We start from the raw sequence: 24,869 nt of genomic DNA, 5'->3' as shown, positions 1-24,869 counted from the left end.
TGTGATAAAAAAGTTTTAAAGCCTTAAGGAAAGTTCCTCTTATTTTTCTCTGTTGGGAAGGAGCAGCCGCAGAGCCAGGCCAGCTCGAGGTGCCCCAGAGTGCCCAGGACCAGCTTCTCCTGGCTGAAGCTTGCCCTGGAGGAGCTCTGTGTCTCCAGGGCTGCCCTGTTCCAGAGCTCTGCACAGCCCTGGGCTGGGTGAGGCAGAGGGATGGAAGGAGGCAAGTGGGGATGAGCAGTCAGAGCATGTCAGGATGTCAGAGCCAGCCTGTGCTGCACCCTGGGCCAGCAGAGCCAGCCCCAGTGCTGCCGGCCTGGGGGACATCTCCCTGCTCCTTGGATGGCCACAGAAGTGATGTTCCTGCAGCCTGCAGAAGCAGTGGTGTTCTCAGAGCCCAGAGTGCCCCTGTCTGCCTTTGCTCTGGCCTATTGAGCTGTGCAAGTCCAGCCCTGAGAGCAGGGACGACAGAGATGCTACACTCAATGTGAAGTTCTAAGGGCATTTTGGGCAGATTGTTTTTATGAGACTTTCAAATAGTTTTCATCTCTGTGCTAGAATTACTTTTCCATATCAGCAGATGAGTTTACCTGAAAGTGCTTTTTGTACCCAGAGCTGATTTTCCGAGTCACCATTGCTCAGGATGTGAGTTGTCCCAAGTCTGTCCTTATCTCCCTTTCAGGAAATGGTGTGGAACCTGCAGCATCTTATCAGAGGCTCGATTTTGTGAAAGCAGCAGTTGCCTTTGTGCCTTCCCAGAATTGGGGTCCAAGTACTGGGGTTAAGTGGAAACATTGCATTAGCATTTCTCAGTGGGATGAGTGCTCAGGGATGCTCAGCCTTCACCACATGCCTACTTCCCTGCTGGGGCACCCGTTTGGGGTTGGCACTGGTGGATGTTACACCAGCCCAGCTAAGGAAGGTGGTAATTTAATAATGCTAATTTGCTTGTTTAAATGGGGCAGCGTATTTTCTCTGTGAATTTCATCCCACTCCTGTTTGTTGCTGATTGAGTTCTGCAGTTCATTTTCAGCCCGTTTGCTCCGTAGTAACCATCACTGGAACTGCAATCCCATTCCCACTCAAACCTTTGCCTGAGCTTTCTGTTTCTCCCAGCCGCTCCCAGGAAGGAGCAAAATGCATTTCCCCTGCAGGGACGAGTGCAGCCAGGTTTCCCTGCAGGGACGAGTGTAGCCAGGTTTCCCTGCAGGGACGAGTGTAGCCAGGTTTCCCTGCAGGGACGAGTGTAGCCAGGTTTCCCTGCAGGGACGAGTGTAGCCAGGTTTCCCTGCAGGGACGAGTGTAGCCAGGTTTCCCTGCAGGGACGAGTGTAGCCAGGTTTCCCTGCAGGGATGAATGCAGCCAGGTTTCCCTGCAGGGACGAGTGCAGCCAGGTTTCCCTGCAGGGACGAGTGTAGCCAGGTTTCCCTGCAGGGACGAGTGTAGCCAGGTTGCTGAAGCAGAGCCAGCAGCCTTGCCCTGGCTCGGTGGTTCCTTGGCTCAGTTTTGTTTGGTTTCACCTGCCATGGCAGCTGATTTTGACTCTAGATGTTGCTTCCTGCCTATGCTGTGCAGCTGGGGGTAACCTTCCCCAGGTTTTCAAGGTGGGAGGCTGAAATGCAGCTGGAGGAAGGTCCTTGCACATGGCAGCCAGCCTGGGGGTGCTCAGGGCTGCCTGATGGACGCTTCTCTGTGGTGGCAGAGCGAGGGGCGGTGAGCAGGCTCTGGGAAGGTTTTGCTGTGGAAACAAGGGGCATTTTGGTTGTTTCAGCTGGCAAGCAGGTAGTTTTAGGCCCTGCTCAGGGTGGCCCTCGTGGCAGGCAGGTATTGTGGTGTGTGTCATGGACATGCTGCTGCCTGGCTCACGGCGAGCAGGGGAAGCAGCGTGTGCAGCGAGGGCCAGCCTCCCTCCCTTTTGGGTTTCACAGGAAGGATATCTCAGTGCTGCTGGCTGATTCATGGTGCTTGTTCTCAGAAAGCCACCTGGATGGTGGCACTTCTCCTCCAGTCTCATCTGAGCCGCTGCACACAGTAAATTCCTGCCAGTCCATCTGCACTTGGAGCTCTCAGAGCTCTGAATATTGACAGCACGTGTAATAAATGATCAGTTAATGCAAGGCCAGAACAAAATCAGCTTTCCAGGCCTCAGTTCTGACCAAATTGCCTTAGTCCTGAGGACGCAGGGAGTTCATCCAGCCCGGAGTTTGGTGCAGCCTGGGGCTGGGGCTGGGTGGGTGCTGTGGATGGGGAGGGTGGATGGGGGTACCAGCCCTGCTCTGCAGGCTGGGCTGGGATGCCCAGCAGAGAGAAGGGCAGGGTGATGCTGAGGAGGTGCCTGGGTGGGGCACAGGGAGGCATCCCGAGGGTGTTGGGTCCCCCCATGTTCTGCTTTTGCTGAGCAGCCTTGGAAACCGTGTGGTCCACTTAGCACTAAGTCATTCTTTATTAAAAACAACATATGCTTATCGAGCACTTCCTTTTCTGTCTCACTGCGTTTGAATATGTTGTTGTGGTTACAGTAACCAGTCATGCACTTTTCTGAGCCATTAACTGGTAAAAGCATTTTCTTTTTTCCATCAAGAAGTGATAAGGGCTAAGTTACGACCTCTTTCAAAGTGCTTTCCTGTGAGGAACGTTCTCCTGTGTCTCAGACAAAGCCTGTGCACTTCCAGGTCAGCCTCTTCAGAAGTCACTCTGGGAATCTGTCCTTGTTTACCCTGGTGACAGCCAGAAGGGGCTGCAGTTCTCACACTGAGCCTCTGGGCACATTTGCAACCTTCTGGGTGGGACCAGGAGAAGGCACGGCCAGGGCAGAGCTCACCTGGGCAGATGCTGTGCAGGTTTCAATTCTGGGTCTGGAGATGAGTCAGCAGAGGGACATGGGGACTCACCAGCTTCTCCACACCTGCAATTGCATGTTAAGTCAAAAGGCAGTGAAATATAAAGGGAAATTTTGGGCAGATTCTTGGTAACGATGCCTGTTCCTGAGTCCTTACAGCTTCGAGGGTCACTAAAAATGCTGATCCTTTGTCTTCCCAGTCATAAAAATAAAAATGATCTTTTCCCTACAAGAGGCCAGGCAGTAAAGCAGATGGAATCAAGAAGTATTACAGCTCAGTGTTAGGCAGAAGGAACAGCTGAGTCTAATCAGCTTTCATTTAAAAGTATAGCATTCCCACTAAGCTCCTGTTGCTGCTGGCTTTATATTCTTATTCCTATTAATCACTGCTATTATGAATTTGAATGGATGACAGCTCTGAGATCTTTGGGGAGCCAGGATCAGGGATGCTCTGGGTGAGGTGCTGTATGAAGCCATCTGCAGAACAGGGCTGTTCATGCATAAGGATAAACAAAGACTTCAGGAAGGTAGGTTTCAGGAGAGAAAGCTGGGAGATAGATGGGTGGATCCAGAAGAAAAGCTACAAGTTTTCATTTCTAAAATTTCTGAGAAAAGTCCATGAAAATACTACTATTATGACTAAAAAAATCCCATTTCAAAATGGCAATTTCAGTCTTTAGTTGTATAATAGCCTAAATGTAGCATTTAAAGAGTATCAGAAGATGATTTCTAATATTTTGTGTTGTGAAAAGATACAGGGTTTTGGTGTGTTTCATCCTGATGTGAAATAAGGACAGGTTTTGTAGTCTGGTGTTTCCTATGGGATAAGTTTGTTTTTATCGGCTGTAGCTTGCCATGATGCAGAAAGAGGTGAGTGAGTTTTGGGGAGAAGCCTGAGGAGGGCTCAGGGCAGGCTGTGCCCAGCTGGGGATGGCACAGAGGGGCAGGGCAGGAGGGGCTGCCCAGAGCTCTGGGACTGCAGGACAGGAGCTATGGGAGATGTGTGTTTGATAGTGGCTCAGGAACAGCCCTGCTCAGCCCTGCTGGGTGGATTTTGGGGAAATAATAACGCTGGGCTTTGTCCACAGCAGGCAGCAGAGATAAGGATGGGCCATTACATAACATTCCCATGATGGAGGGATGATAACGTGCTCTAAAAAAGGCAATTCATGAGTTGGTGCCCACTGGAGGTCTGCATGAAAGATGGTGAAGATACTGGAACAAGACATTGTCCTGCACACCAAAGGCCTTCAAGTTATAAATTTAATTAAGATAATCTACCTTATTTTAAAAGGAATTGATTCAGTTCCTGAGATAGACAGAAATATGTATTTTGTGCAGTTGCTGTATTGATCCCCTGCTCAGCCCATTAGTGGTGACAGTGAGGAGCAGGAATTCCTGAGGCTGTGCAGAAAGTTGTACTGGATACTTCACCTTCAGACCCATGGAAAGATCCTGCCCAAAAATTCAGAGAGGGTCCTTTTGTTTTGAGCAGCTGTGTTCCCTTCAAAAGGACATTCTTGAAATCCATTGTCAGTTCTTGCTTTTGGTCAACAGTCCTGGAATATTTCTGGCTTTCCCTGGTCTTACTCAAGTCTGGAATAGAGAAATACTTAACTGAAAGTGATTACTGGAAAATCTAGATAGATCTCATATCTTCTAGGAAGAAGCCAGAAAAAGAAAAAGAAAATAAAAAAGTAAAAGAAAGTAAAAGAAATCAAATGACAAATAAAGGTTCTTAAGTTTTGAAAGAGGAGAACTTGAAAGAGCAGTATCATTTGTCCCCAATCTTTCCTATGCTGAAGAAGAGATGAAACAGAAAAGTTTTCCTTTTATTTTCCAAATATAATAATACAATAAAAAATAGGTCATGCCACTTAGTCTGAAACAGGCCATGGTTTCAAAAAAATCTGTGCTTCTAATTTGTGTATTTCTTGTGGGTTTTATCACTCAACACCCACATTACCTAATTATATACACCTCAAATCAAAGCTGGAGAATAGCTTGCTTATTAAGATCTGTCAGGGCTGTTAGGAAACATGCCAGTGGCACGCATTCTGTTCCTGGCTCGCCTGCCAGCCCTGCCAGCCCAGCCCTGCCTGGCCCTGCCAGCCTGCTGGGGTGGGGTGGGGTGGGAGCAGCCCTGGGAAGGGGTCCCTGCAGGGCTGAGCCGAGCCGAGCTGGGCAGGGCTGGGCAGGGCTGAGCTGGGCTGAGCTGGGCTGAGCCGAGCTGGGCTGGGCTGAGCCGAGCTGGGCTGGGCTGAGCTGAGCTGGGCAGGGCTGAGCTGAGCTGGGCAGGGCTGAGCTGAGCTGAGCTGGGCTGGGCTGGGCTGGGCTGGGCTGAGCTGAGCTGAGCTGAGCAGGGCTGAGCTGAGCCGGGCCGAGCTGAGCTGAGCTGAGCTGAGCTGAGCCAAGCTGAGCTAAGTAGGGCTGAACAGGGCTGAGCAGGGTACTGAGCCCCCAGCCCTGCCCCTCTCCTCACCTGCTCTCTGTGCAGACATTCATTACCTGTAGCTCCCCTCTCAAAGGCCTGTTCTGCTGCTATCTTTCATCTTTTCCCCTTGTTCTTATGCATACTCTTTCTTACTTGTCACAGAGGAATATTGGGATGGAAAACTTTTATCTCTTCCAATATTGGATTTTGCCTCACGGTGTTATTGCTGTGTCTGCAGCAGCCTCATTTCCTCCTCCTGTACGTACCTCTATGGCTGAGTTATTACCCAGGTAAATTTTCTCTGCTGTCACTCTGCCATTTGACACAAGGTGATCAGTTTAATATCAGGGGTTATTTTTCAGAAGCTCCTGGAAGGGCTGATGGACAGAGGAGCCTCCCACATGTAGCGTGCAGTGTGGCTTTATTATACCTGCCTTTCACTCCTTGGCACTGGTGCTGAGCCTCCCTTACAGTTCCTCAGGTTGGGATACATTGCCCAAGAAAAACAAATAGCAACAAAGAAGCAGAGAGGCTATTCCTTAAAGCTGAGCAAATACACACCAAAAAAAGAGCTAATATTAATCTGATTTAAAAAATAAATGAGCTTTAGCTGTTTTTTCATCCCCTTTGGCATTTATTTTCCAGAATTCTGCATCCCATCAGATTATAGTAGTGTAAATGTTCTCAGAAAGCTCATTTTTAGCTAGTATACTGAATTATTTGTATGACCCCCAGGGATCAGTTCCTTGTAATTACACAAATAAAGTACTTGACTTACTTGTAGCTACAGCCTGTAACTGGTGCAGCGGGCAACTGGTGATGCCGTGTTTTACTGGAGCAGTGCTCAGCAGCAGCTCCTCCCTCTGCTTTCCCCCCAGCACTCCAGGACTCCTTTCCAGGCCATGGAGGAGCTTCCTCGTGCAGGGTGCCTCACTGGTTTCTGAGCCCGGGGAGCACCTTGCTGCTGGTGCACCCAGCTCCCTTCTGCTGTGCAGAAAGAGACAAGATACAGCTTTGGCAAAGTAGCACGAGGGGTAAGGAGAGTGCAGGTACTGGGGCTGTCTCAGGGCACTTTACAGGTTTAAGAACAAACAGGTCAGGAGCCTCCAGACTCACCCTGCCCTCAATTGCTGAGAGCTCAGTGGAGTCAGCAGAGACAGCAAAATCTGTACTAAAACCACCAGTGGTGCAAGAGGTGTTCTGGGGTTTTCATCCATGCTGGGCAATAAATTCCTCGTTGGCCTTGGGCAGGACGTGGAAGAGCTGGGTTTTCATTTCCTTCCTGGTGAAAGTGCTCGTGAGGGAACAACATCTGAGCGCTGGGAGGTGCTGCTGGCAGCCAGGACAGACACAGGCAGCCAGGACAGACACGGGCAGCCAGGCGTGCTGAGGAGGCAGCAGGACGTTCCTGGAGCACTGCACACTGCCAGGAGCTCACTCCCAGGGCCGAGCTGCTCTGGCTCTGGGGTGCACTCCAGCTCCAGGGATTTCCTTCTCAAACTCACTCTGAGCATGACATCACTGCTGCCCTCATTTCCTGCTGCCTCTGATGAATGTTTTTTCATCTTTATCATATTTATTTTTTGATCTTAGGGCAGTTTCTTAGGGCAAGTAGATCCTTTTTGCATGCTTGGGATATGACCAGCATACCTAGAAAACTAAAAGTAAATGAACAACAACAGTATTGTAAAGGTCTCTGGCAATGAAAGGCTGATTTATTTATGTGCTGTGGTAGAAGGTAGCCCAGTGATGGATTAAGACTTAAAAAGGGATAATAAAACCAACTTAATTTAAATACTTCTTTATTTTTATATAGCAGTGAGAATGGAAATTGGGGGTTTAAGGAGTTTAAGCCTGTTGTGCTTTGCATCTCTGTGTGCCTGTGTTGTAAGAGTAGGTTATTAGTAAATCACTGACCTGTATGCATATTTTAGAGGTGTCATATTAAAACCCCAATGATGAACTACTCTATACATAATTCAATTCTTAGGTTATAAGCCTTTTTTACATAAATCACATTATTTATTTAAAAATATATAAATCATTTTCCTGTCTGCAGAAATAATTCAATCCTTGGGATTCTTGCATCACACTGGCTGCAGCTGCTGGGAGCAGGGAAGGTGAATCTCTTCAAAACTGTTTTCTGGATGCACACTTCAATGTGGAAATGTGATTATTATTTAGTAGTGCTCGTTGTCACAATGAGTGCAGCCATTCATGGCTTCCCCAGGTGCAGTCACTGCTGAGTGCAGAGCTGGGTGTTGCAGTGAGTGCTCTGCTGCTTCTGGAGTGCTCAGCTCCCAGGCTGTCCCTGAGCCCTGAAAGGTCAGCAGGTGCTGACCACAGATCACACCCACACCATCCCTGGGCACAGCTCTTCTGTCTTTTTGCAACACTGAGAGGTGACAGCAGTGAGCTCCAGTGCTTTGGTTGGTTTGAGACAGTTGTGTGGAAAACCTGCAGCAGCACACACCTATTCATGGGCTGCCTGTACCTCCCATTACCAGATACTGTCTTAATTTACTCTGGACTTTGTCCAAATACAAGATTTTAAATGTATGTGTTTTCTTTCTCAGGCTGAAGTTTGTGGGAAAGTTCCAGCTATTTTCACTGCAGTTATTTCCAATAATTAGACTCAGAAAACACTTTCTCTTGTCCATTAAGTCTGAGACTTGGTGTGGGACTTTGTTAAGTCTCCATAATAGCTGAGACAAGAAAATTTCATTTGCTCTGAGTTCAGTTTGTACTTTTGCCCTTGCTGTGGGGAAAAAAAAAGTAGTTTGACTTTGGCATGAGCTTCTGTAAATCTCTCTTAGCAGATATCCAATAAAAACATATTAGGCTTTGGCAGATAAGTTTTTCCCCAGATGCGTTTGCTTTGAGCAATAGAGCTAGGCAGACTGTTTTATTTTTTTTTCCCTGGGACACTTGTGGAAAAGACAAGAGAACGGCAGCAGTGGGGCAGGAGGCAGAGCGACATGGGGAGTGGGAGCAGGAGGTGGAGAGAGGCAGCTCCACCTCACCGGCGTGCTCCTCCCTTCCCACGCCAGCTTTCTGCAGCTGAAATGGGATCTTTCGGTGGGACAGCAGCTGACAGAATGCTTTCCTCCTGCTCCCTGTTACCTTGCCCAGATGAGGAGCAGCAGCCGGGTCCAGGGGATGAGGGCCCAGGGGCTCCCAGGCTCTTGGGGATCCCCCTTGCTGCTGACCCAGCGGGGGATTCTGCTGCTCATGGCACGGCAGGGAAGGGCAGGCTCCTGCCAGGAATGCTCCTGTGCTGCACAGCCGGGAAGGGAGCGTGGCCCCGACCCTGTGTGTGCCATGTTTCACCTCTGTTCCCAGGGTGAGATTTCGGTTGTCTAGATAAGCTCTCAGAGAATGCAGATTTGTCAGTGGCAGCTGTAGGAGCTTGGTGGTGGAAGAACAAAGTAGGAATTTATAATGTGTATATAATTGTAAAGAAGGATTTTTTTAGTGGGAGATCAGTGGCAATGCAGAGTAATAATCATCTTAAAGGGTGACTCTCTAGAATTAGTTGTTATTTTGTTTGAGTCCTTTGAAATGGTTTCCATACTATATAATTATCTTAAATTTTAAGTGCTTCCTGCAGTGATAATGTGTGCATTTTTGCATTCTTATGTAAATGCTTTAGCAGTTCCCAGTGTTGAATTGGAAATGCCATTCAAAAACAGGTAACGGCTTTGCAAAATCTCAGGAAAGAAATGAATCTTTTTCTTCCTCATCATTTTCCAGTTTGCATTCCGGGCTTTCCTGGTTGTGTTTGCAGCTCTGCCAGCAGCTGATTTTGGTAACAGGCATCCAGTGGTGGGAGACAGTGAAGTGAAGAGCTGAATCTCACCAGCAGGAGCTTAAAAAGACAAGAGACCAGCAGACAAACTGTTATAACCTGCAGAAAGAAAGTAATTAGTTTGTAGACCAAATTAATCCTCGGCAAAGCCACCTAGGACTAATTCTAAGAGCACTGCACTGTAATGGAAGTGCAGGAGCCCCTGCTAAGATGATCATTTTGGGTGGTGTTGCTGTGAACACGAGAGCTGCTCCCTCTGGGCACCCGTGGCTGGGCAGGGATCAGTGAAGTGATCCCTGGCAGTGGAATGGGAGATCAGGCACTGGGGAAGGGGAAAGATGATCACCTTTTGTGATGGACACCCTTGTACTGCAGGCTGGTTTCACCCTGCTCACCCTGGCTGCTGCAGCAGCTGTGACTGCACACAGGGACCCACAGCTCAGAGGCAGAGCTGATCCCAGGCCCTTCAGATACCTCAAGAAAAATACAGCAGTAGTTTTCAATGTAAACCTGGGCCTGGCTCTCAGATTCCTCCTTGTGGCACAGTACCCAGCATCTGGTAATCTCCTGCCAGTTCTTTGTTTCAGCTGTGCTTCAAACTTTCTGAGGCAGAGACACAGGCTTTAGTTCTCAAATCAAAGTGCTCACATCATTCACCTTTTTGTGTGATTCAGGGACAAAGATTTCACTCAAACCCTCCTAAATCCTTTCAGGGAGCTCCCTGTCTCTTCAACAGGCAGCACTATCAGGGGATGGGGATGGAGATGGAAAGGGTTCTTTGACTCAGATTCTCAGGAAGCCTGAGAGACTTGCTGGAGTACATGTCCAAGTCATTTAGTGGTCATACCTATGTTTGAATTTGGTGTTTTTCTAATTTTTTCACTGTAAGAGAACTCAGAACAGCTCCCCTGTGGAAAGGTTATAATACAGATCTCTGCAGTGTTGGAGCAAGTGTCACAGCATTCCCAGAAATCCGTGATTGCAGTCCAGGCTATCTTAGGTTAGGGTTTTAAATTGCACCTCCCAGAGACATTTGGGTGTCTTCCAAGTTCAAATTAGGTTTGCAAGTGTTTTACCAGGGACCTGTTTCTCCTCTGCTGCTTAGACAACAGCAGCATGGTGTCTCCCAAAAGTCTGGCTCCAGAGTAATCTTTTACACAGCCCAGGGGCAGCAGGGAGTCATAAAGCAGCCAAGTGACAGGCCTTTGCAAAGTGCCTGTCGCTGTGGCAGAAAGAAGCCAGAGCTTTGTGAGCTTATCTGTGTGCTCAGCTGTCTCTTGGAAGGTCAGGGCTGTTTCTTGGCTTCTCTGGCTCGCTGGAGTGGAGGCGTGTTAAGAGGACACACAAGTGCTGGAAAACTTCCCCCAAACTTAAATTGCTTACAAGACATGTACATGTGATTTACAGAGAGAGATTTAGGCTGTGTTCTGTGTTCCTTTGTAGGTGGGGCCTTCACCTGCTGCAGGGAATGTGTTCCACCAGTCAGCATCAGCTCTCAAGTAAAGGGCCACTCTTGTATCTCATCTCTCCTGCATAAGCCTTTATTACCTTGTTACTGAAGGTTTTGCCATGTGAAGTCTCTCAGATCTCACAGTGAGCTGCTGGACAGAGGACAGACATCCCTCTGAGGTGCCCTTAGCACCATGTGGGCAATAGCATCAAGGAGGGGGCACACATTCCAAGGAGCAGCATGAAGCAGGGCTTGGCTGCCAGCAATGCCCTGGCACTGCCAGCCTGCTGAGGTTTGAAAAACATCCACCCATGGCACGCATGAAGGAGCAGTTTCAGTAAATCAAGCTCATTTGAAAAGGTCTCATTCCCATTTGGTCAGACAGAGGTGCTGCTTTGGTCAGGATGGAGCTAACCAGTTCCTTGCATTCACATTATTGTTATGAAGCTCAGTTTTTACATTTCCACTTTGTATTACATGAGCTGAATTAATAGTGACAAATAGCAAATATCTTGGGTTTCTTAAAGCAAGATGTCTGTGTGTCTTTGCAGGCTACCTGAACATTAGGAGCTAACCAAAATGCAGGAAAGGCACGGGTAATATTTGCCTTGGTTACAATACCTTTTGGATCAGGTTCTGAAGGAGTCACTGCTTATGTTGAGTGTGATATCCTGCTTAAGTTTCCCAACACTGACATTATCCGTATTAACAATTATGCTTGCAATGCAATGCTTCAGAATAAAAGCCTAATATTAATAGGCTAATATTAATTAATAGGCCTGTTAGTTTGGTGTTATGTTTTAGTATATAATCCCAGTCCAAAAGCTCTGCTGCACGTATTTCTTTACAAAGCTGTCCAGGGGGTTCCCAAAATAGGTTTGGCAGTGCTGCTGCAGGGGAGGCTCCTCTGAGGCAGCAGCTGCAGCACAGGCAGTGCCCAGGGCAGCGTGGGGACAGCACAGGGCTGGGGCTGCCACAGGAGGGACAGAGCTGTGCTGAGCACCCAGGCGTGCTGAGCCACAGCACCAGGATGGCACCACGGGCAGAGGGCAGGGCTGGCTGTGCCCGTGCAGCTGACAGCAGCAGGAGCCTGTGTGATGCAGTGTGGCATTATCCTGCTCTGCAGCTCCTGCTGGCATTTATCTTCCACTCGCAGCCTCTCGCAGTCACCGAGCAGAGGCAATTGCTGGTGTGCACAAAAAGAGCTCGTTCAGCAGCAGCTGAGCTCTTCCTCTGGTGCAGACCCCATCCTTGTCCAGCGTCAGCAGAGCTGCTGGAGCTGGGGAGGCCGGGCAGAGCGCAGGCTGTGCTGCAGGCTGTGCCATGGCAGCACAGGATGGCACTCGGGGAGCAGAGGGGATCCCTGTGCCCTGGACTGAGCAGCTGCACGGGCACAGCCAGACTGCAGGCTGGCACAGCCAGCATCCCCTGCTAGCAGCACTGCCCCTTGCTCTGAGCCTGTCCATTCAGCTGCTCCTCCCCAGAACAGAAAAAGCCCTGTGTGCTTTCTTGATTTTCCACAGAACTTAGGAGCTTCCACTGCAGGAGGGGTCATGTCCTGCTTGTAATTAAACAGAGAGATGTAGAGCTTGCTGCAAACACTGATTAGATCATTGTTTTCCAGCCCTTTGAAATGAATGTGCATGAAGTCAGGGGTGTCAGTCCAGAGGAGATCTCTTCCATCTCCCCAGCCAGGCTGGGCTGGGCTGGGCTGGGCTGGGCTGTACTGCACTGTGCCATGCCATACCATGCTATGCTGGGGCTCTGCTGGGCTGGGCTGGGCTGGGCTGGGCTGCACTGTGCCATGCCATACCATGCTATGCTGGGGCTCTGCTGGGCTGGGCTCTGCTGGGCTGGGCTCTGCTGGGCTGGGCTGGGCTGGGCTGGGCTGTACTGCACTGTGCCATGCCATACCATGCTATGCTGGGGCTCTGCTGGGCTGGGCTCTGCTGGGCTGGGCTCTGCTGGGCTGGGCTGGGCTGGGCTGGGCTGTACTGCACTGTGCCATGCCATACCATGCTATGCTGGGGCTCTGCTGGGCTGGGCTGGGCTGGGCTGGGCTGGGCTGGGCTGCACTGTGCCATGCCATACCATGCTATGCTGGGGCTCTGCTGGGCTGGGCTGGGCTGGGCTGGGCTGGGCTGGGCTGGGCTGCACTGTGCCATGCCATACCATGCTATGCTGGGGCTCTGGCTCTCTGCTCCCTCAGGTGCCACTGGCCATGTCCAGGCAGTGCCAGTGGGCTCAGAGCATGGCCCTTGGAACAAGGGCATGAAGGGCTGTCTGTGACTGAGAGCAGGAGATGATCCTCACACTTTAAAGGGATTTTTTTTCAACTTAGGTCTGTTATTTTTAAAAGGCACACACTTAAATGATACCCTTAAGTTGAAGACATTCTGCTCAACAGCTGTGCTGGAGAGATTTGGCAATACCAGGATTTGATGTCAATTATAACTGCTAGAAATCTGATTGCAGTGTCTGGCAGGTTCTGTGTGTAATAATGGATTTGTTATAAAGTAGGTTGCTTAGCATCTTTGGGGCTCTCTGCTCTAGTTCTGGGGAAGAAAGCTGTTCAAGCTGCTTTTTGCATCTTTCTCCCTTCCTTTAATATTTAAGCTTGGGTACACTGACTAATCAGAGGGTCAGAAATACCATAAAATTGGACTATATTTATCAGAGACACAACTGAAAAGACAGAGAACTTTTCAATAGTGAGGTTGAGCAACAAAGTCCATTTTACTTTGTCATAAGACAAATGTCTGAAAATACCTTACCTCTGTTATGCAACTCAATGGTGCAGCCTCTTCTTAAATGTTGTGTTTCAGTTCTGGAGATGATAGAGGGAAAAAAAGAAATAATTCAGTGAAGGGTAATGAAAATGATTAAAGGCACTGAGAAACTTTCATATGAGAAGAGATTTAAAAAGATTAGGCCTGCTTATTTAAGACAAGAGATGAATAAGCAGAGGCACGATGGAGAGATGTGGGGTAATGAATGGCACAGAGTACTTTTATGTGCTGTTTTCCAAAATTAAAAGCTGAGAGTAGAAAGCTTAAAAAAAAAAAGACAAGAAGTGTGCTTATGATAAAAAACAACAGCAGACACATTTTAAATATGTTTTCCACAGTGCTGGATTCACCTGTGGAAGCCACTGTGGCAGGGAACAGAGATAATGAGCTTAGGAAAATTATGAAAAGGATTGGCTGCTCTGGGGAGAGCTGAGAGCCTGCTGAGAGGGAAAGGGAGCTCTCTGGTAGTTTTCAGAGGGAGCACGATTCAGCAGCTGGCACAGCCCCAAGGCTGCTGGAGTGATGCTCAGCCCCAGTGGGCTCGGGCTGTTTGTTGCACACTGATACCTGCACACAGAGCACCTGCTGCAGCTGCCTGCGCTGCTCCAGGGACCTGAGCGCTCCTCCTGCAGCTGCAGAAACTAAAACAGGGTGGGTGCAAGCACTGGCATCTGTTAAAATAAGACTTGATCATTCAGGTAATCATTCAGGTAGTGGCAGAGGTTTCCCTCTACAGTGCTTCCAGCATCATCAAGGTAAGCATGATGCAGAAGAGAAGAATTTAGGGTAAAGTGGATCTTCTGTCCAAGAGAAGAATTTGGGGTAAAGCAGGTCTTCTGTCTAAGAGAAGAATTTGGGGTGAAGTGGGTCTTCTGTCCAAGAGAAGAATTTGGGGTGAAGTGGGTCTTCTGTCCAAGAGAAGAATTTGGGGTGAAGTGGGTCTTCTGTCCTTCTTCATCCCAAGTACATTGTATGTCAAAACTTGGTGGGATGGGTTAGGACAGGGACCTGTGTTTGACATCTCTGAGCTGGACTCCTGGGCATCTTGCAGAAGTTTTAAGCCCCATTGCAGGTGGTTTTCCAGCAGGATTCATTTCCTCTGCAGTAACCAGAAGAGTGCCTCCCTTCTCTGTGTATTGTATCTTAGTTCTCCTGCCCCAGTTAAGGAACGCTTTGGTTAATGAACACAGCTGTGAAGTGAAGCATCACCAGAAGACAGGGGAGCAGTAACATGATTATGCATAGTTCCTGCCTCAGTCACATTCCAGCCTTGTTTACAGCCTCCGAGTGCTTTCCCTGGGGTCACCAGGCTGCACATCCTGACGGGCAGAGCGCGCGGAGGTGACGCAGCCAGCTTTAAATAGCTGGTTATTGATGGGCCTAAAGGCCTCTAAAAACCTGGGCAAAGATGGAGACTTGCTCAACTGAGTCACTGCTAAGGGTAGAAAAAGAGTAATGAACAAAATTCACACCTCTGAATCTCTGTTTTTGTAATTAATGTTTTCTACTTCGGTTCACTGTGGGTGTTTTCCCCTGAATTTGTGCATTTGGTTTCCTGTGCAAAGGAATGATGTCAAGGGAATCATTAGGGGCTCTTTTCAGTGCTTTTCTCATGGATTCAAAGAAAACGTAGTGACAACCTGAAATCTTTCTCTGGAGATCCTGGTTATCCAGCTGCTTCCTTGGGCTCCATTGTACCCTTCACAAGCTTTGCACTAAATAATTTTACACACCACTGACAGTTTGTGTTTCACTTGACAAACTCCTGTTCATTGCACTAGCAATAAGGAAAATCCATTCTGTGGAGCTGTTTGGGATCACTCTCCAGAAAGCTTTGCCTCCCTCTCACTCCTGTCATTAAGTTGTTTTCCTGAATAAATCCAGTGTCTGTTCTCTATATAATTTTTGATCTAATTTCCTTCCTTCCCTGGTTGTATGGCCAGTACACATACCTGGAAGTGAACTCCAGGGAATTGTTCCCCAGTCCAGCTGGCAGTTTGTCTGTAGCAGGTAGTTCAGCTCCCAGCCCTCCTGAGGCTGCCTGCAGAGTCTGTGAAAACTCACTGCAAGGGCATGGCCAAAGTGGTGCTGCTCCCTGAGCTGAGCCAGCAGCCCTCAAAAGCCCCAGGGCTTTCTGGAAAAGTGTCTTTGCTGTGTTTGGTACAGTGGCAATGCCATGGCCAGAGCAGGACCTGTGCAGGAGCAGAGCTGCTCCCCTGACATCACCAGCACTCCTCACACAGGGGAACTCAAGCACTGTGGGACTGGAAATGTGCTACCTCTGATGAAAATGCATTGCTCTGAGGTAACTGTCCTTTCCCACTGCTGCAGCAAAAGGCTCCTGGGGCTCAGGAAATCCCAGCTCTTCAGGCTCCTCGCACGGGGGATCCAAAGCTGTTACTCCTGGTAACGTGAAAGCTGAAATATTCCCATCCTGTGCTGCTGACAGCCCTGCACATTGCAGGGTGATGGTGCACAGGATACACCCTGGAACCTCACATGCCAGCATGGAGAAAATCAATCTCTGTTAATAAAAAAAGGCAGGCTCACTGGTGCAGAAAATCACTACTCTGGAGCCTTAACGAGGCTCCTTCAAAAATTCATGATTATAAAATGGAATCCTGGGCTACATTATAGTTCTGAAAGAAATTGGGATATGGAGGGAAAAAAATCCAATTTTCATTAAGTGGAGAAAATAAAGGATAAATCCTGTACACAGACATAGTCATTGATCACAAGGAATATAATTACATGCTCAATATATAAGAACATTCTCCAAGTTTCCCAAGTACACAATACTTTTCTTGAATACTTTTCAAAGTTAAATATTCTTTTCTTGCTGTTTACTCATGCCTCTAGCACTAAGTCCATCTGAACAAAATCTGTAATTGTTCTAATAAACTGCTGTAGGGTTTGTTCTGTCTGGGACTGAGCAATCCCAGAACAATATTTGAACAACCTGGGATTGTTCTAATATCCTGCTGCAGGATATTCCACCTGTGGTGAGAAGAAACATTGAGCAAACCCAGTCCTGACCTCGAGGCTTGAAGAATTTGGTGGTGGCCCCTGCTGGTGCTCTCCCCAGTGCCCATTCAGAATGCAGTGAATGGCAGAGAGCAAACTCCTCCTGCCCTGTGCCCTGAGCATCAGCCATCCCAGCAGGGGCTCTGAGCACCTTCCTCACCCACAGGTTCCCCTTGTCGGCTCTGGGAGCCTGAATCCCTGCTCAGAGTCATTTTATGAACAATAATTAAATAATGATAATTAACATGCAGTCCTGCAGGCTAGGTGGGTGTGATGGCTGATAATTCCAGGGGGTTTGGCTTCAGATATGTCTTCTGCACATACAGCAGGAGGAATTCCAGATTGGCTTTTATGATGTTTTAGCTTTCAGGCTTGGCATTCTGTAATGTAGCCTGAATTATTTTAGAGATAATCTAGTCAGCTGCCTGGAAATACAGCTACTCTGAGTGCATAAAAAATGCCATGAGGCCTTTTTACCATATTATCATACACCAAATTATTATTTTTTAATTATTCTTCACATGTTCAATGCAGCTACAGATTTGTTCATGAAGGAGCCTCTCAGCAGTTCAGCTGATCAGCTCCAAACCAAGGAGCAGCCCTGACAGTTCATCTTCCTGCTTCCTTGAGCATGGCTGAGTCATGACCACAGTGACTCCAGCACTGTCTTTTCCCTTTTATTGATTCATTCATTCATTCAGTCAGTGTTAGGGGTGCCTGTGTGAGGGGCTTGAGTGACTGCAGTTTATTCTCATTTAGGTGCCATCATCAGTGACTTTTGAGGAAAGCAGAGATGGAAATAGTGTTTCACAGAAAGAATTCTTTTCATCGGTTTTGTGTAATAATGTTTCCATAACGCTGGACTCTCCAGAACTCATTTGCATTGTTTTCATTGCAAGGATGGACTGGAAGGACAGCTGAGAGACAGGAGAAACCTGGCCTTGGAATAACCAACACTTGTGCTTGTAAATCTGCCATAGCATTGGCTGTGAGCTGGGAAGCGTTGGTGCTGACTGGGGCACAGCCTCTGCTGACTGGAGCTCTTGCTCAGGGTATTGATGGAGAATTTGCCAGCAGAGGTGACACAGTGGCCACCCTGCAGCTGCTTGCCCTGTCCTGCAGTGCCCCATGCTGTGTCCTCCCCCAGAGCCCCAGCTGCTGGCTGTGCAGGGCCAGGCAGAGCTGCCCAGGGGCTGCAGCTTTGCCAGGGGGGTGCCAGTGCCCCTCGCAGAGCTGCAGCCAGCAGAAAGGGGCACGGGTCCCTGCCAGCCCAGGGGACCAGGGGCTCTGCCTTAGTGCCCAGTACCTGCAGGGAATGAGGAATGTGTCCTAACTGAGCCTGGTATGGACAGGTGACTTTGTGTTTGTGGGGAGGATCCAGCCCTGCAGCTCCTGCGGGATCCCGGGGTGCTCCAGGAGGATTTCCAGGGGGGATGCATTTCCCTGGGGTGCCTGGGTGCTCCAGGAGGGATTTCCAGGAGGGATTGATTTCCCTGGGGGGCTCTGGGGTGCCTGGGCTGCACCTGCAGGGCACTGCCAGGCTGGGCATGGGCTCAGCAGCAAACTCAGAGGAGCACAGCACTTCCAGGAGAGCTGAGGGGAAAGCAGGAGTGACGGAGGGGTTCTGGGTCTTTCCTTCTGTGCCGTCCGTGTCAGGGACTCTGGGCTGCTGCTCCCTGAGAGCTCCAGAGCAGATGCTCGGGTTCTGTTTGCAGTCTGACCCTCTGCTGCTGTGTACAAGCGAGCCTTTTGTACCCAAAACAGCTCCAAATTACTGTACATAAACCGTAATCTGCCAGTGGGAGCACTGTAGTTTTCCATTTTGCTCTAATTGGATGATACCCTTGCAATAGTCTTTGTTACCATGGCTGGTGCTGGGCAGAGAACAGTGAGGGAAGGCTTTTATGCAGAAATCTTACAAAAATGCAATGACTGTCCCTATTTGACAGCAATTGAAACCAATTGTCAATTAACTAAATAACAACCAATTAGCTTAGAGGAAAAAAAGAAGAAAATTGCTTGCTTCACATTCTTTGTTGAAGCAAATGCCAGTCAGAGAATGGGAGCTTTTTTCTTTCTCTTGTAAAGACAAAATGGCAAAAGATGTGCAGAAAATGCAGAATGGTGGGTTCTTTTTTTTCCTAATGCCATCCTTTTCTCACATGAGAATATTTTAGAAACTAGATAAGAATATCTTCAGCTCCTGAGCCATTTAATTTCCTGTGATATTTTAAAATCAAAATTACAATCATTATCCAAGCACAATTTTTCCTCCTTTCTGCCATGCTCTGCAGGGTCCTGTGAGCTCGAGGGCAGCTCCCCTGCAGCTGGGGAAGGCCAGCAAACATCTGGCTGCTGTGTGCTGCAGACTGAGGCACCACTGAGGTGTTAACATCTGCATGGCCAGGCCAGACCCTTCCTCCTGCATGTTCTAGAGTCCATAGGTGAGACGTTGCAGGACTTGTGGGGGTCCGAGGCCGAAGGAGCCAGGGCTGTCAGGGTTAGGGAGAGACAACCATTTACTGCTGGCATCACGGCTCTGCCCTCATCCTTGCACAGCTGAGGGCAGCAGTCAGTGCACAGAGCACTCTGTGGGCTCCTCCTGCCTGCAGGGCTGCACCACAGCTGCTCCCAGGGTGAACAGCTCCGGGTCTGCCTGAATCCCTTGGCTGCATCAATCAATAAATCCTCTGACTTTCTGCTCATTGTTCACAAAGATCTTATTACATTCTACTTAGAGCTGCTCACAGCATCATTTCACAGGTTTCAAATTGTGTTACTCCTTTGTTAATGCTTTTAGGACCCACGTTTCATAACTGGATGGTTGAGGATGAGAGGGATGACTTCTGCCCGTTCAGAAAGTGCTGGATGTTGATGCTTTTTCATTAACTGATGTGGGATTTGGCCCTGTATGTATTGATCTGTTGCTTTCTTACAGGAGCATTTTACACCTGAATGCAAGTTCAAAGAATCAGTATTTGAAAACTACTATGTGACATACTCCTCAATGATCTACAGACAGCAGCAGTCGGGCCGGGGTTGGTATTTGGGTCTTAACAAGGAAGGAGAAATAATGAAAGGAAACCACGTGAAGAAGAATAAACCTGCAGCACACTTTCTTCCAAAACCCTTAAAAGGTAATTGCCTGGGTTTGCTCCATTTATCTGAACTGATACTGCGTTGTGTTTAATTCCTGTGCATACATTTTGACCTGTCCAGCTGCTTATATAACAGGAGTGTCACGTTCTGTACCGTGGTGTTCATCTCAGCAGAGTCCCACCAGTTAAATCACAACTCCTGCCAGGGCTTCTTCTCTGTTCCTAGGAAGTGCTGGTTTGGGTCAGCTTGGGTGTGTCCTGCAGGGCTGTGTCAGTGCCCTGGGACAGGGAGGAGTGGTCTTCCCCTCCTGTAAAATGCCAGTGCACTGGAGAGGCTCTCAGGGAGTGTTTGGAGTGGAAGGGGGCTCCGTGCCCTGGGTGTTGGTCTCTCCTCCCATGGCAGGGTGCTGGCTGAGCAGTCCCAGTGCCGGGGCTGGCCCCTGCCCCAGCCCCAGCCGTGCTGACGTTCTGCTCTCTCTTGCCTTGCAGTGGCCATGTACAAAGAGCCTTCCCTCCACGATCTCACAGAGTTCTCCAGGTCTGGAAGTGGGACCCCAACAAAGAGCAGAAGCGTTTCAGGAGTGCTAAATGGGGGTAAATCCATGAGCCAAAACGAGTCAACGTAGCCAGGTTGAGGCCAGCCAAGTGCTCTCTAACAGAACCTTACCTCGGGATGCAGTTGAATTCTTACTCTCAGTCTTTCATCCAAACCTTCAGTTGCCCAGGACGAGGCACCGAGCTCCATAGGTCACCCGTTATCAGCCATTAGATCTTCTGTTGGCAGAGGATAACCCCCAGGCATGTAGAGTGTGCTTGGGCACAGCCAGGCAAGGCAAGGACAGCAGCAGACACAGCTGCGGGAAACCTCCGAGAAGAAATGTCCAGCTCTTTCTCTCTCTCACTTTTTCTTTCTCTTTTTCTCTCTCTCTCCTATGCTTTGTGGAAAACGAAACTAAAACATTTCACAGCATTCACTGCTGATAAGAATTTGCTTTCCAACTCAGAAAAAGACCACTTTTGCTCTTCAAAGGAAATTTTAATGCTTGTATGTTTTATAGGGGCAAACGAAAAACAAATACGTAAACTCTGTTGTTTCCTTGGCTTACCGTTTTATATCTAAGGCTTGATAAAAAAATGTATCCTTTAATTTGGAATAGTGCAACTTTTTGATTTCTGAACTCCAATGGGTCTTTAAAGCTATGTCTTTAAAAAAATAATTCAAAATTCAGGGTTGGAACTGAGAGTTGGTGTCTCAGGCTCAAGCAAACAGTGTTCTTGTGGTTTTAAACACAATGAAATATAAATTTTTATAGATTTGTAGTTTCTGGTAAAGTTCTTGTGCTAACCCCAGTCTGTAGGAATTGAGTTGTTTTGTTATCCCAAGTGGAAGTTAACAGAAAGGGATAAAATTATCCTCCAGTGTAGATTTCTCTTAATTCCATTTTGTGTGTCATGTTAAACTATCGTTGTGGCTTCTTTTCTAAAGACAGAAACTGTGGAATTAAGGTGACTTAATTTTTTTATAAGAAACGTCTTATTTGTAAAAGTCCTTTCACTGTAACGGGCACGTGAATATTGTGTAGGAGGAAGCGTTAGGACAGGTTACCCCTAAACAACATATACTTATACATGCTATTGGAAACAATTGTTTAAAAATGTAGTTAGGTTTCCATTTAGGTCATCATGTCTGTTGCATGGGAGAAAGTTGGAATATTGGCATAGAGTTGCATGATGTGTCAGATTTTGTGCATTAATCATCGTTGGATTCTGTGCTCCAAAACTGAATTAGTTCTGTACAGGCAGCTTTCTGCCTGGTACAAAAAAGTTGTTTATTATTTGTTGTATACACAACCATGCACTGAATAAACTATTTATATTAAGATGTACTTTTTAAAAAAGCTTGTTTGATTGTATGCTGTACATCCACGGTTCGTTTGAAGGGAAAAGGGTTGGCAATTAAATTATGAAGTTACAAAACGTTCAAAATTCTTTGTAACTAATGTTCAGAATCTCTCTGTGTGACAGTCATTCCCTGTAACGCCATTCATACAGAATTCAAACCTTCTTTGCTTTTGGGCACTGTCAGAGCTGGTCCTGCGTGCCCAGCTGAGATACTCAAACACAGCCTCGGGTGTCCCCAGGCCTGGGGTGAGCCCTGGGCTCAGCTGGGCTCAGCTGGGCTGGGCTGGGCTGAGCTGGGCTGTGCCATGCTGTGCCATGCTGTGCCATGCTGAGCTGCTGGCCCCGGAGCTGCCCCTCTGTGCCCTGGCCACCCCTGCTCCCTGTGTGCCCCCTGAGCTCTGGCAGCTCTGCTGGATGGAGGCTCAGCACTCCTGGGGAGGCTCAGCACTCCTGGGGATGCTCAGCACTCCTGGGGGATGCTCAGCACTCCTGGGGATGCTCAGCACTCCTGGGGATGGCTCAGCACTCCTGGGGAGGCTCAGCACTCCTGGGGATGCTCAGCACTCCTGGGGGATGCTCAGCACTCCTGGGGGATGCTCAGCACTCCTGGGGATGCTCAGCACTCCTGGGGATGGCTCAGCACTCCTGGGGATGGCTCAGCACTCCTGGGGAGGCTCAGCACTCCTGGGGATGCTCAGCACTCCTGGGGAAGGCTCAGCACTCCTGGGGATGGCTCAGCACTCCTGGGGATGCTCAGCACTCCTGGGGAGGCTCAGCACTCCTGGGGGAGGCTCAGCACTCCTGGGGATGGCTCAGCACTCCTGGGGAGGCTCAGCACTCCTGGGGGAGGCTCAGCACTCCTGGGGGAGGCTCAGCACTCCTGGGGATGCTCAGCACTCCTGGGGATGGCTCAGCACTCCTGGGGATGCTCAGCACTCCTGGGGAAGGCTCAGCACTCCTGGGGAGGCTCAGCACTCCTGGGGAGGCTCAGCACTCCTGGGGATGCTCAGCACTCCTGGGGGAGGCTCAGCACTCCTGGGGGAGGCTCAGCACTCCTGGGGATGCTCAGCACTCCTGGGGATGGCTCAGCACTCCTGGGGATGCTCAGCACTCCTGGGGAAGGCTCAGCACTCCTGGGGAGGCTCAGCACTCCTGGGGAGGCTCAGCACTCCTGGGGAGGCTCAGCACTCCTGGGGGATGCTCAGCACTCCTGGGGATGCTCATACCTTTACTCTGGAGGGAGAAGATCCCTCTCTCCTGCCTTTTCTCTCTGGAGAAAACTTCCCAGGAAACCTTTGCTCATCTGCAGCATCCAGGCAGCTCTGACAGGTGAGCTGCACTCGTCAAGGTGTTCCAAGAAGTCCTAGCAGGGACAAGTTTTCATCTTGGGTGGCTGAAGAACCAGTTCTGGAAGACAATAATGGAGATGGAGGCAAAAATCTACCCCTAAATGTTAGGCTGAAATGAAAATGAGATATTCTGTTGTCTGCTCCGTGTTCCTCCCACCTGAGCGAGCTGGAATAAAACCAGCTTTAAGGTCAGGGCTGGGAGAGGAGGGAAGGAGATTGTTTCAGATCAAACCTCCAGGTTTGTTGTTTCATGGCAAACAGCAAGTGAAGAGCTCTGGCCTGCTCTTAGAGGGGCCAGGCTTCCCAGCTCACCCCTTTCAAAAGTGGGAGCACATCCAGGGCTGCAGAAATCCTTAAAAAACTTTTAAAAACTGAAGATGTGGTCATGATTGCTCCAGAGGTTTTGATAACTCAGTGGGTCTGGATCATCTCTTCCCTTCAACTAAATTGGGGAATATTTTCTTGCCCCTCCCATCCCCAAACATCAAACTCCTGCAGGCACATGTTCCAGGCAAGGAGCCTTAGGAACACAAAGCCTGGTTTTGAACAGGCACATTTGCAGCCCAGCTAGTTCTGGGTGTCTCCCACCCTAGAGGTAACTGGAGCTCTGCTGCTTTGCTTCGTGGCTCCAGCAGCCCTGTTCCTCCCCATCCCCAGTACCTCAGGCCTGCAGCTCTCCTGCAGTCAGAGGGAATTTCTTCTCTTCAGTCCTGCTCTGAGCCCGCAGTCTGACCCAGCCCTGTGCTGTGAGCATTCACTGCCACATCTCCTGCTCCAAAGCTTTCTGGTCCACCCAGCAAACACAGGCTGCTCCTGGCTGGAGAAGAGGACAGAGATGTGGTGATGGATGAGCCAGAAACAGATGTTTGTGCCAATTACCTTACATTTCTGACAAAACGGGTCCAACAATATTTTTTCCTTCAGATACTGAGGACTGAAAGGGGAATAATCCTGCTGGAGTGCTGGTAGCAGACAAAAGGTTATGTATCTATGAGCAGAGTGGGTTTTACATGGAGGCTCTGGAGCCACAATTTGGATTTAATAAAGAAAGTTAGAGTTCAGTGACTTCACAGAGTGAAGGTAATATTCTGCCCCAGCCAGCAAAGTTAAGACAAGAGTGTGCTTCATCAGAGGACCAGACTGAGGAATCAGACTCCAGAATACTGATTTCAGCACCCATAAATTAGGAAGTTAGATTTTCTCCTGGCTAATCCCGTCCTTTGAGAAACCTGCCAAATGCTGGAGAAGGTCAGTGTGGATGTCTGTCAGTCAAAGCTGGGGGCACTGGTCAGGCTGCTGTGCTGTGCCCCAGGCAGGGGCAGTGCAGGCAGGGCACAGCCGCAGTCAGGAGAGGCCCAGGGGCTGCTGTGGCTCCAGCCCTGAGCTCCTGGGAGCTCTGAGCACCTGCAGGACGGGCTCCTGCCCCTGGCACTGCCAGGGCTGGGATGCCTTTCAGCTGCCCCTGCTGCTGTGCCTGCCCCTCCAGCAGGGCTGCCAGGAGCTGCCAGCCCCTGCCTCCCTCCCAGCAGCTTCTGACACAGCCGGCTCCACCTGCAGAGCCCTCGGGGCTGGGCAGAGCACTCCAGCTGCAGGGCAGGAGCAGGGCAGCCCTGCAGGCAGCAGCCTGGGGCACTGGGAGCCCCTGGCACAGCTGGGTGCTCCTGGCCTGGTTGGGGCTGAGCAGAGAGGGGACAGCTCCTCTCTGTGCCACACAGACCTCTCTCACTTCTTTCCCTGCTCAGCTGGAGTTTGCCCATGCCACCTCAGCATGGCTGTGTCTCTGCAGGCTCCTGCTCAGCCCTGCTGGCACGGTGGGAGCCAGATCACTGCCAGCCTGGGGACTGCCCAGGGAGGGGCAGGGCCCCTGCTGCCCCTCTCCTGGGCATGCAGGAGCTGTGCCAATCCAGGGATGAGGAGCTGTGACAGTCCTGGGATGAGGAGCTGTGACAGCCCAGGGATGAGGAGCTGTGACAGTCCTGGGATGAGGAGCTGTGCCAACCCAGGGGTGCAGGAGGTGTGACAATCCAGGGATGAGGAGCTGTGCCAATCCAGGGATGAGGAGCTGTGACAATCCAGGGATGAGGAGCTGTGCCCAGCCCAGGGATGCTGAGGTACCCTGCCCTCCCAGCTGAGCCCAGCGTGCAGCCAGGCCTGGCAGGGCTGTGCTGTGTCTGAGTAT

General features: G+C 49.5%; 1 protein-coding gene and 1 long non-coding RNA gene across 5 annotated transcripts in view; one reads left to right on the top strand and one right to left on the bottom strand.

Annotated features, from left to right (window-relative positions):
• Nucleotides 1-21,325, top strand: part of FGF13 (fibroblast growth factor 13) — a 193,985-nt gene extending 172,660 nt beyond the window's left edge. For all 4 annotated transcript variants that reach the window (XM_064426424.1, XM_064426427.1, XM_064426426.1 and 1 more), the window contains 2 exons: nt 19,280-19,478; nt 19,929-21,325. In XM_064426424.1, the coding sequence (XP_064282494.1) occupies nt 19,280-19,478; nt 19,929-20,065 (336 nt within the window). In that variant the 3' untranslated portion in view covers nt 20,066-21,325. The remainder of the gene's footprint in view (nt 1-19,279; nt 19,479-19,928) is intronic.
• LOC135304209 (uncharacterized) lies at nt 6,964-23,982 on the bottom strand. Its single transcript, XR_010365627.1, has 3 exons — nt 22,568-23,982; nt 13,303-13,355; nt 6,964-9,138 (listed from the first exon to the last, which is right to left on the bottom strand). It is a non-coding gene; the product is annotated as an uncharacterized LOC135304209 (long non-coding RNA).
• Between the last annotated feature and the right edge of the window lie 887 nt (nt 23,983-24,869).

The sequence above is a fragment of the Passer domesticus genome, chromosome 7 (assembly GCF_036417665.1).
Source record: "Passer domesticus isolate bPasDom1 chromosome 7, bPasDom1.hap1, whole genome shotgun sequence".
NCBI classification, from domain to species: Eukaryota; Metazoa; Chordata; class Aves; order Passeriformes; family Passeridae; genus Passer; species Passer domesticus.
The sequence above is the reverse complement of the archived record's forward strand: the minus strand, read 5'-3'. Positions and strand labels throughout refer to the sequence as shown.